The 11,658-nt window shown below is 39.8% G+C and overlaps 1 protein-coding gene and 1 long non-coding RNA gene across 8 annotated transcripts in view; one reads left to right on the plus strand and one right to left on the minus strand.

Moving 5' to 3' along the window:
- Positions 1–5,159, minus strand: part of LOC110953539 (uncharacterized) — a 56,637-nt gene extending 51,478 nt beyond the window's left edge. For 3 of the 6 annotated variants that reach the window (XR_007944223.1, XR_007944222.1, XR_002595869.2), the window contains exons 1-3: positions 5,049–5,159; positions 1,384–4,224; positions 762–818 (exon numbers count right to left, since the gene is read on the minus strand). This is a non-coding gene — a long non-coding RNA (uncharacterized LOC110953539). Of the gene's footprint in view, positions 1–761; positions 819–1,233; positions 4,225–5,048 lie in introns of all 6 variants that reach the window. The other 3 variants (XR_007944221.1, XR_007944220.1, XR_002595866.2) reach the window with 3 other exon arrangements.
- LOC110953538 (spindlin-Z-like) lies at positions 5,109–11,392 on the plus strand. 2 transcript variants are annotated; one of them, XM_022197605.2, is made up of 5 exons: positions 5,109–5,191; positions 5,830–5,871; positions 6,686–6,945; positions 9,203–9,436; positions 10,267–11,392. In XM_022197605.2, exons 2-5 carry the CDS (start codon positions 5,852–5,854, stop codon positions 10,470–10,472), a joined length of 720 nt encoding a protein of 239 aa, XP_022053297.1. In that variant the 5' UTR covers positions 5,109–5,191; positions 5,830–5,851; the 3' UTR covers positions 10,473–11,392. The 2 variants fall into 2 exon arrangements, with proteins under 2 accessions (XP_022053297.1, XP_022053298.1); XM_022197606.2 differs by lacking the exon at positions 5,109–5,191 and adding an exon at positions 5,198–5,271.
- Positions 11,393–11,658: the final 266 nt, after the last annotated feature.

Consider the following 11,658-nt stretch of genomic DNA (forward strand, 5'->3'; position numbering starts at 1 on the left):
GGCTGACGTAGTTTCGAGAGCGCCAGCGGATTGTGGCTAAGTCCCATTAGCTTCCCAACCAGCGGAGCCAACTGGTATATTAAGGATTTGCCATATCCCGTCAGCATAAGTCCAAATACGTCTTTCTTCTCAATGAAACACTTCAGTGCTGTCCTTTGTTTATCTTTCAAGTTGAATTTTAGCTTCAAATCTTTAAGGGCTGTGGCCAAAGCCGAGTCGAAAGATAACTGTTTATTGTGCACCGGTTGTTTCTGTCAGAATCGTCGCGCCTCTGTCGTCACTTAGTTGCGCCCGCCTTCTGACTCTACACTTTATGGTGATTCGTTCGGCCAGTTTTAGGAGAATCCAGCCTCGAGCCTTATAGAGGGTAACTAGACCCACCCTGGCAGAGAATTTAATTCGTAGCCGTGGGTTGTCTAGTGCGGCTAGGCTAGCATTGAGCTGCATTGCCATAATTTAACATTGTTTTCCAGAAAAACTTTCCGTAATGTGTTACCCCAACAACATCCCCAAAACATCCTCAGAACATTGCAAGCAGAATAATCCACCTTTGTTCATACATCACATTACAACAATATTTTATAAAGAACTTTCTGTCTTCTGAGGCTGCAGTAGTCCTCCATTATAATAATCCTCCGTACATTCTCTGAATGTTGCAGCTAAAACATCGTGTCTTAGTTAATGTTTAACTTCATAGAAACATTATTTAAGAAGACAAATATTCCTAAAATGAGATTAAAACATTCAAACATTATTCCAACCTGTAGATGATGTCCACCAGTGTTGCTGGGATGTTGCCTGCCATCTGGGTCTTTCATCTAAACATGAAAGAAAACACAGAAGAAGTTGGTCGCCATCTGAATGCACACATGTTCATATGTAGTCGTGCATCTAGTGACCATGCAGCATCTCCAAACTCAAAATACTCATCATGTTTGGTCTTGATTTGCCAGACATGTTCATATTTGCCTTTTCAGCCTCAGAGAAAAGGTGTTCTGAGATCCAGACAGAAACAAAACCCAGAAGCTAATTAAAGCTGCTGGAAACAGTCATCAGCAGCTCCAACACCCTCCCTCACACACACCACAGTGTCAAATTCAATTCAGCTCCAGACATGCATGGTACAGCCATGATACGCCATCGCTTTAAAGCTGCCATAGTTCAACTTGCATAGAGATGGTGCTAATAATAGAGATATCTAATCAATGGAGACACACACACGCGCATAGTAACCTTGGGTTGACTTTACGACTCTGCTATGCAATCTCTCTGCAATACTTGACAGCAACCATCAACAGCATTTCTCAGTGTGGTGCAGATAATTTCTCTGAGTGTGTCCGCTGGCCTGCAAAAACAAACAGAAGCAACACATAGATACTGTACCTGGAAGAGCAGATGAGGTGAAAGGAGAGGAGGATACCTCTATTTTTGGAGTCGGTATTCTCATGGCGTCCCTGGGAAGAGGGCCGCTGTGGGCTCTCCTCCTCCGATGGCGCCAGAGAAACCCGCAAGCAGCAGAAGATGTCAGTCAGGCAGACGAGTAAACAGAGAGATTTTGAGGCTTTGCAACTGAAAAAACATTCAGCATGAATCAACAGATTCAAATGGCAGAGATATAGCAATCGGTTTTAAGAATGTGCTGAGTTGCAGTCTCGCTCCATGTTTTGCCCTGAAAACTGAGTGACCTCCACTGATTAACCGAATGCCTTTTTGAGCCGCTTTGGATTAAAAAAAAAAAAAAAGGAAAAAAAAGACTAAACAAAGAAGCGGGCCCTTTTCTCCAACATCCAGGCCTTTTCTGTTGCTGTGACAACAGCAAGGACAAGAGGAGGCAACCTTGGATGCCGGACAGCTTTGTGTCGATACAACGCTGGCTTTCTCACAAATGCTCCGAGCTTTACAGCGCACCAACACCTCACAGCACATTTGTCTGTAGCAAATGGATCTAAAATATATGCCAAACTGTTTAAATCCAGAATAATAATTTTGCTATTAGACTAAATGAGCTCAGGCTGAAATCACCCAGACCACCATAGTTGCTCATGGAAAACAGAAAATGTCTCTGTCTGCAAAATTATCTCATTAAAAAACTGAGCTGAGAGCTCCTGTTTGTAAAAATGGAGTTTGGGCTGTGACTGTATGATTGGAAGGTGGTTAAAGGAGTGTAGGTGAGGTGAAACTGAGCAAAAATAGATTCACCTCACACTTAAAAGACAGTATATATAAATCATGATCAAGGCTGTGGGCAAGCTTTTAAATATTGATGTTATGACAACAAGTTCCCCCAACATCATCTACATTTTTATAAGAAAATCTGGATCTGACACTAATACCGAGGGCTTAGTTATTTTCAAATTTTTTGGCTTTATTGAAAAAGTCAGAACTCAAGTATTTGGCTCAAAGTGGAGCTAATCCTCTTCTGCAAAGATCTACAATACATACCTACAGTGTTGTCAAGCCTATTTAATGCTAGTAATACAATTTAGGACACTAGAGCTTCTGTTTTCTTTTTTAAGTCCCAGTTTAAATGCAAAGACTCTAAGGATCTGACTGTCACACTGCAGGACAGTTTATCCAAAAGTGCTGGAAAGGAGGACTGTTTCATCTCAGATTCAGGATGAGCAGCAACAGTGGAACTTTGTGGAGTTGCAGTCTGGGAGATGGGCGTTTGAGCATCCAGTCCATATGTGTTTTATGGACTTGGAGAACTAAGTGACCCAGCCAGCCCTGTTTGGGTACTGGGGTCATTGCTAAGGGGCATCCAGTCCTTCCATTGCTGTCTTTGTATCACTGGCACAAAGCCAGACACATTTCCGGTGGTTGCTGGATTTCTTCAATTAATGGACAGGATCTCGAGGCACAGTTATGTGGTTTGGAAACTAAGAATCACATCTGTTCCATTTGCAGATGACATCATCCTGCTGTCTTCATCAGACCGTGACCTTCCGTGAGCTCTGGGGTATTTTGTAGCCGAGGATGAGAATCAGCACCTCCGAGTCTTAAGCCGTGGTTGCTCTGCCAGATACTAGTGGATTCTCCCTTTTGGTGAAGGGGAAGTTGCTGCTCCAAGACAAGAAGTTTGAGTACCTTGAGATCTTGTTTATGAATGATGTGAATCAGCAATAATGCCGGTGACTGTTATGGTGAAGAGGGAGTTGAGTCAGAAGGCAAATCTCTTTAGTTGGTCTATGCCTCAACTCTTATCTAAGATCATAAGCTCCTGGTATTGACTGGAAGAATGTGGTCATGGATAAAAGCAGGAAAAATGGGTTTCCTCCTGAGAATGGCTCAGTTAGAGATAAGGTGAGCAGCTGGACGTAGAATTGCTGCTCCTTTGTTTCGATGGAGCCCGCTAACTTGGTTCTCACATCAGATTAAGTTGCCTTCTGGACACCTTCCTTTGCAGATTTTCTGGTCAGATTCAACTTTGAGGAGATTCCAGGATAGACCCAGATGTTGCTAGAGAGGTTATATATCTCATCTGGCCTGGGAACACCTTTGGATTCCTCCAGTAAAAGCTGCAAAATTTAATTACAGAAAGGGGCACCTGAAAACCTACTTAACCCGACAACAGATAAGCAGAAGAAAATGTATGGATCAGCATTTAAAATACCCAAGTTTTTCATTATAAAATGTAACCCCTAAATGAACAGGAAAAAAATACACAGGGCTTGACCTTGCAGTCCTACTCTGTAAAAAATCATGATGATCATCATGATTACATGAAATAGATGCAAACATTAGCACAGGCCATTTGGACTATTATTGGACTAAGTTGCCATCGATATTCATATTCATTAATTCACTGTTTTTAAAATCAAGCTATTTTTTCTTCAGACTGACAGTGTGTATAATGTTTGGTGAAAGGGCATTTCTATGTCTAAGTTCTGGCAGTTTAGAGTAAATTTAGAGAATTAAAAACAAACAGGCAACCTTATAATAAATAAATGAGAAACAAACAAAGGTTAAATAGAAAAACGATAAAGGTCCTTTTAAGGAACTGAGCCATGTGTGTCTTTTCTAAATGATTTGTGGCTAAAATTAACAGGAGGTGAAGGTTCGTGCACTGTTTCTACTCACCTCCACATCACAGATGAGTCATACACATACAGGTGGTTTGGCACAAGATAAAACCAAAAGCTTTCACCCTGAAAGAGCTGTCAGACAGGCGCACGGAGGTACTGCATCATCCAGTCTCCACTCTGCTCAGTCCATCATCCAAGTCTGTTAAAAGAGCCAGTGGCAGAGATTTTATGTTTAGTATGACATCTTGTGGTTGAATTAAGCATTTCACCTACGATAAATACCAATTATCCCTCAGTGGTTAATAATAGCAAATAGTTCAAGTAAGTACAATAACATTTGCAAGCAACTGCTGAAAGTATTTTAAGGTGCAAGATTTTTTTTATATATTTTCTCATAATATTTTTAAAATTAATTAACACATAATCAGTTAAAGCCTTGCATGCATTTTATATTTCTTTTTGCGTAAAAATGCAACCATCAGTAATAATAATAATGACAATAACAACAATACATTTCAGTTTCAACCATTAATCTACTCTGTCTATAAGCTTCAAATGCTCTAATGTCAAACTTAATTAGAAAAAAATTAAATATGTATCATTTGTATATCGTTTTTTTCACTAAAATAGTAGATTCATGTGTAGAATTCCAACTGAAGAATCAAATGTTTCTGTCAAATATAGCAAATTACATCTGCATTTTGTTCATTTAGAAACGCTGTATATTTGATGTCCTCAATAACCTCTTTACCTCGAACACTGCGACTTTAATTTTTACTTATTTGGTATTTGCTGAAGAAATGAGCAGTTGACTTTACGGAAAATGTGGACTTAACATTGGATGAATGATGGGGAATGTAGTTTTAGGGGAAACAAACATCGTATGCAATACAATTTTAAAAGAGAGAAAAATGTTAGTAATATAAATTTCCGTCAACAGAAACGACACAAATCTATAAATGTAGCTATATCTGGGTCAAAAGTTATCATCGGCTACGCTAAATTAAAAGGAAATACATTAACCTGACTACGAATCCCAGAGTGCTTTGCGAGCTTTGACGTCCACCTGGTAGTTGAAGTCCACAAACCAGGTTCGTTTCCGTGTATCTAGCCTAGGTGGAGGAATCTGCTCTGCAAAGACAAACACATGTGAAATTATTGATCAGGTAGGGCAAACAGCTAATTCTACTGGCTCCCGCCTATTCAACGAGCCGACCACACGAAAAACATTAATTAATTTCTTATGGTCAGTCCATATTTTTCCGTTAATCTAGCAGCTGAAGCTAGGGTGCAAAATCAGCGCTTACATGGCGATGCATTTCCTTTTGTTCGGCTAGCTTATGTGCAGAAATGCAGAAGCCAAATTCTTAGAAATGTTGGGCATTTACAGTAAACAGTAACTGAAAGGATTTCTTAATTTAAACCACCTGGCTGGTACTATTTTAGTCCAAGTGTGTCTTCACGTTTCCGACGACACTCGACACGTCGACGTTTGTGCCGCCATCCTCGGTGAAGTTACACATTTATTAGCCTTTTAGTTAGCTGAATAAATATGTAAGCTTTAGTCGTATTAGCATTGGGGCTAGCTCGGTTAGCGTTAGCAGCGGGCTCGTCGCAGTTGTGTTGTTTACATCCGGTAATGCGGGTTTGTTTGCATGGCTGTGGCTGATTAAGCCGAGTGTGTTTGCTCTTTGACAGCTAAAAATATTTTAGCTGACGTGAATTACGGTGTCCGGTCAGTGAAAAATGTGGGCGTCAGCTGCTTTTGTTATTTTCACTAACTGACTTGTCTTGTGTCTCGCAGGGTTGAGTGAATTTATGGAAACATGTCAAAGAAACGGGGCAGGTAGGCTCAAACAGAAAGTCTCATTTAACTCATCGTGAGCCAGCCATGAAAGTGAATCATCTCTCGATTTTACTGTAGTGAATGACGGCAGTTATATATTGTTAATCTGCTCAGCTGGCTTCTTATTTACCACCGAAATAAACAAATTTAACCCTCTTGTTGTCCTCATTTACGGGCAGCAAAAAATATTGTTCCTTCGTCTGAAAAAAAAAAAAAAAATTCCCCAAATTTATAAAAATTTGAAAATCTTAGGGAAGAAAATTCTGAAAATTCCTTAAAAGTTTCTCTTGACATTTTATTTTTTGAAAAAATCCCCAAATTTGGTTAGAAATAAAAAATGTAAAAAAAAAAAAATGTAAAAAAAAAAAAAAAATTAAAAATGAATACAAATCTTCAAAAAATTATCTAAAGTGATATCAGTAAAACTTCGAAAATATTCTTTGAGAACATTCAGAAAAAAACTCAACCAAAATCCAGCAAAATTCGCTGGATTTTGGTTGATTTTTTGTGAATGTTCTTAAGAAACATTTTTAACATTTTTTTTTCGACCAAAAAATGTTGACAGATTTCCCCAAAATGTTGAAAATGTGGACATCAGAAGTTTCACTGTGAAAATATATATACTTTTCCACATTTTCAAACTTTAAACCGGGTCAATTTTGACCAGCAGGACGACACGAGGGTGAAGCACCTCCTTGGTTAAAACTAATTATCTAAACATTATATTTATTCAAAAGTTCAAAACATACCTGAAAAATGAGTAATCCTGCCACTGACATGTCGTGTAATATTAATTTTCTACTCGTGTCTGCAGGAAGCGTAGCAGTGGAGAGCTGAGTGAGAGCTCGGCGTCGACCCTCAGCCCGGACCCTGACAACCTCCTGGGCCGCAGGATCCAGCACACCTGGAGAGAGAAGGGAAATGTGACAAAGTGGAAAGGCACCGTTCTGGAGCGTCTAACTGTGAACAGCTCCCTCTACATGGTCAAATATGACGGCTTTGACTGCGTCTACGGCATCGAGCTCTTCAAAGACAGCCGCGTGTCCAACCTGCAGGTGTTGGCGGAAAAAGTCGGTGAGTGTGACGTCTTTGTGACTGCTGTTGCACAGTGAAGTATCCATGTGTTTGTTAGTATGTTAAGAACTCTGAACAGACTTGATCAGGTCTGTAGTTTGTTGCTCAGCACTTCAGGTTGAAATTAGATTATACTTATGTAACGTGAGAGGGAGTTCAACTTCAGCTTTATTGTCATTCAGCATTGTATGTAGTACACAGTTAAACGAAGTGACGTTTCTCACATCCATTCACAGTGCAGAAATAAGGGTAATACTATATAAAGTTAAGAATAAATACAAGGTAAAAATAAATAGAAGATAAATTAAAAAGACTAAACTAAAATAAAAAAAACTCAAGCACAAGCATACATCAGACACAAGCGTACTCACTACTGCAGTGATAATGACTGAGATTATTGTGCGGTTTTGGGTATGGGGGTGATGGTGTGTGTGCAGGTCTACTTGTGTTGTAGCCACAGGGTGTTCAACAGTCTGCCTGTGGGAAGAAGCTGCTGCAGAACCTTGATGTGTGGGTTCTGATGCTGCGCAGTCTCTTAACTTTTTTCTTAATCCATTTTGTGTGGTTTCTGTTGTTCTGTTTACTACAAACAAAGCACTGTTGTTGCTGGCAGACACACAGAACACATGGCTGCATTTTTGGCAAAGGAAGACACCGCATGCTGATTTATAATGTATTAAATTAACGTATGATAAAGTTGGGCTAGCATGGTTTTTCTTGGCATCGTACAGCAGTCGTTTTCTGCCGTTTATTTACCCGTACATGGAGCTGTTTAAGCCATAGCTGGCACTTTTTGAGCTCCTATCGCTCCGAGTCAGAGTGGACCTGAGAACAATGGCAATTAAGGGGTTGTTCCACCTTCCCCAAAGCCCACAGGTGAGCCTTGTCACCGGATGCAGTTTAACGTCATGCCCAGGACATGATGATGTATTACCTCCAGTTCTGTTTTCATTGTGTGGCGTAATTATGTTACGGGAAATAAAGGATATACCAGGCCGAGCAGTCAATGGCCGACAAAACTAAGAACCCTCAGATGCTACATCGGGTCACTCTTGCTATATGGATTCAAAACGTGTACATTATCAAACAATATGAAGAAGATACTCCAGGCAACAGAAGCGTGGTTCCTACGAAGAATGCTGAAGTTATTGTGGGTAGAAAGAGTAACTAATGAGATGCTTTCGAGAGCAAATGCAAATGGAACAATGCTGGCAACCATCAAATCGAGAAAAATTCAATTCCTCGGACATGTGATGAGGAGGAATAGTATAGAGAATCTTGCAATAACAGGAAAAATGGAAGGGACAAGACAACATCAAAGATTAGACAAATATATCGAACACCAACATTGTACTGCATGCAACGTATGACAGAGAAAAGGGCAAAGGCATGGTCTTCAATTAAGCAAGACACCTGAGAAGAACATTAAAAAATTGTGAGACATAATGGCTCATCACTTTGATCATTCTTGTGCTTAATTTTTGCTGGGTTTAAGCATTTTTTACTCATTCATGTTTAATCTCCCGTCCAAACCTGTACAAACCCAAGAGCTGGAAAGAGTTACAGACATCAGGTGAAGCTTAGACTGGCTGCCCCCCTCAGATACATTCACAACAACACCAGTCACAGTAAACTAAATTACAACACAATGTAAAGAGCAGTGCAAAGAAGACCATAAAATCCAAAGTAGATTAGAATGTTGTCTGGCCTTAAGAAGAGACTAGGAATTGGCAGAATATCGCTCCACTGTCAGAGATAGAAAACAGAGACAAAAAACTCGACACAAAAAAAAATCATGCAGAAAACAGAACACTGCAAAGCACGAAACTAGATAAAGAACATTTATTTTAACAAGTTGAAACCTGTAATTTCAGAATTCAAAGAGCTTGATGAGCTCTCAAAATTGAAAATACTCCCATCAGAAGGAAACAGTGCACGTCTAGCTAGTCAATACGTGTCAGCATGCCACACGTTGTTGTATTAATGCTCAAATTACTGGTATTGTGTCTTGTCCAAATATTTGAACAAATAGTTTTTTTGATGCTTTGGCTGTTTTCTGTCTATAAGCTTTCTTACTGATTAGATTAAAACTACATTTTTATAACAGTAGAAACTTCGTTTCCTTGGGCTAATGTAGAGCTAACATTGTCAAAATAATGAGGCAGTTATAGCTTAATGTGCCATAATAATATATCATCTGGAATCTATGAAGTTTTCAGATTAACGAGCTCATCTAAGCGTCTTCTCGTTCCTGCAGTGAACAATAAGATCAAGGTGCCTCCTGGGGCGGAGGAGCTGGTGGGTCGGGCAGTGGAGCATCTGTTCGAGAAGGAGGACGGTGAGAAAAACGAGTGGCGAGGCATGGTGCTGTCCCGAGCCCCCATCATGACCCACTGGTATTACATCACCTACGAGAAGGACCCCGTGCTGTATATGTACCAGCTGTGGGACGACTATAAGGACGGAGACCTACGCGTCCTGCCAGAGTCAGGTAACATAGCGAGAGCTTTGCCGCCGGTGTGCAGAAAACTGTCAATGTTTTACATTTCAGAGGCTCGCGGAAAAGTGGGAGGAAGAGAACAGGACAAATTTACATAGTCAGCCTTACAAAACACTCCAGTGCCTCTGCCTTGTTCTTTTTTTTTTTTCCTGAACATTTTGTGCAGAATTTTTGACTTGGTTTAAAGTAGAAGAGTATGTTCTGTTATGGCAGTTGTGTCTTACTGTAGAGAGACAATGCTGTTCTCAAGAAATTGTAGGAGAGTAGGTAGAGCGCATAAATGAACTTGGGCTCACTTGTTTGGTATTAGCTAAAGAGTCCGTATTTTGCATATGTGCAGAATTATGATTTAGCTTTTGGGTCTGCCAGAAATGTTGTTTTCCTCATACGACACATTAGAGCAGTACCTCTTCTCATCCTGTCTGAAACATGCCGTCTCTTTAAGGCCCCCTTCTTGAAAAGTCCAGTCTGTTCTGATTGGTCAGCCGGCCTGACAAAGTGAGGCAATGTGCAGAGAGATGTAGCCCTAAAAGTAGTGTCTCTAGAAAGCAAATAATGGCAGACTGCAAGGAAATTAGAAACGCCCTTAAACAAAGACTAAGCAAAGTAGCATCTATGCACGTATTATGCAAATGTATAACATGACGACATAGATACAAAGCCCAAATCTGAAACTCGGCTTCTCTGGCAGTGTGTTGTCAGAAAGAAAATCACTCCATTTGGCTTTTTTTTTAAACCCAAAAAAGCAGCTAAATAACCCACTCCGGTCTGCTCCTGTGACTCTGGTCTCATCCTGTTGTTTTTTTCTGTTGGTCCTCCAGAGAACAAACACCTGCTGCCAGCAGACAGGAAGCCGGGTGAGGAGCCAGAGAGCCTTGTGGGTAAACAGGTGGAGTACGTCACAGATAACGGTCTGAAGAGGACGGGCTTGGTCATCTACCAGGTCCCAGCAAAGCCCACAGTATACTACATAAAATATGACGACGATGTCCACATCCACGTCTACGATCTGGTGAAGACCACCTAGTACTGACTGTCCAGTTTCATTTTCAGCCCATATTTGTCCTGACCAGTCGTTACCTGTTAAAGTGTTAAAGATTTCAATTTTTCTCCAGTGGAAGGCAACCTGCCAAAAATCGAAAGCCTCTTTTTTGGGTTTTTCTTTTCGTTTGTTTTCATAATAACATTACAAGACATCTCGGTTTTTGATTCTAAATTTTAAGTTGAACTTAATAGTTGATTTTGAAGTCCTTTCCAGTGTAAATAAAGCAGGTCTGTGACCGGTTGTATAGCCCAGCAGATGAAATGGAGCTAGACGTTTGTTTTGTTTTAGTCACACTTGTATAGTGCAAGTCTCAAACTCCAAATTCAAACTTTTTGTAAGCTACACATCAAACTAAGAAGATTTCATTTCACTTTTATACACCTGTGTTATTTATTTCATCTGAAATCTCTGGCTGTGCTGCTGGTAACAAAACAAAACGTGTCTGCTGTGCTTTATGTGTGTCACTGGGTAGGCCTCAGTTTGTTAAATATAGAAGTAATATTCATTTGACCAGTGTGCTGATTTTTCCATCACAGTGAACTCAAATTTCTGTTGAAGTGTAAAGCCATCGAGACTCGTCTGTGTCTCACATCACGGATGTAAAACACAGAATAATCTGAAAACTCATGTATCATATTTCTGTTCTATTTCATCATATAAAATGTTTTCTACATTATTATATCAGAAATACTGATGTTGATGTCAAGTTGTTTCCAACAGTGTTTGTGCTACACACTATTTATGTAGTTGAAATTGGCTAAAGCATTGTTTAGTATTTTGGACTCCAGTCTTCATTATTTGCCAAAAAGGAATGAGTTATTGTTCATTGTGACCCTAAATATGTTTTGTTCTGTAAATATGAGACATTTTTATGAACGTAAAACAAAGCTGCTTGAAAATGATTTTCTCATCCAGTTATTGTTGCATTAGAACTCATACTGATTTAACCAAACACATTCTAATCGGATAACTTCATGAAACTGTACAAAACCGACTCCTGCTTTTCCAGTAAAGCTAAAAAGAATTGTCATAAGCATGAAAAGCTTTTTGACGTGCTTTGAAGTGTTCGACCTTACTTCATCCAGTTTTATATATAATGCTGATACATCGGCACAATTGATCACATCAGAATGTGAATATTTTCAGAAATATGCAGGCCCAATCTGTA

Source organism: Acanthochromis polyacanthus, chromosome 9 (assembly GCF_021347895.1).
Source record: "Acanthochromis polyacanthus isolate Apoly-LR-REF ecotype Palm Island chromosome 9, KAUST_Apoly_ChrSc, whole genome shotgun sequence".
NCBI lineage: Eukaryota > Metazoa > Chordata > Actinopteri > Pomacentridae > Acanthochromis > Acanthochromis polyacanthus.

Excerpts from the sequence above, each read along its gene's own strand:
- LOC110953538 (XM_022197605.2), top strand. The coding sequence starts at position 5,852 with ATGTCAAAGAAACGGGGCAG. Across the intron at positions 5,872-6,685 it reads ATGTCAAAGAAACGGGGCAG|GAAGCGTAGCAGTGGAGAGC; the intron begins GTAGGCTCAAAC and ends TCGTGTCTGCAG. Across the intron at positions 6,946-9,202 it reads GGTGTTGGCGGAAAAAGTCG|TGAACAATAAGATCAAGGTG; the intron begins GTGAGTGTGACG and ends TCGTTCCTGCAG.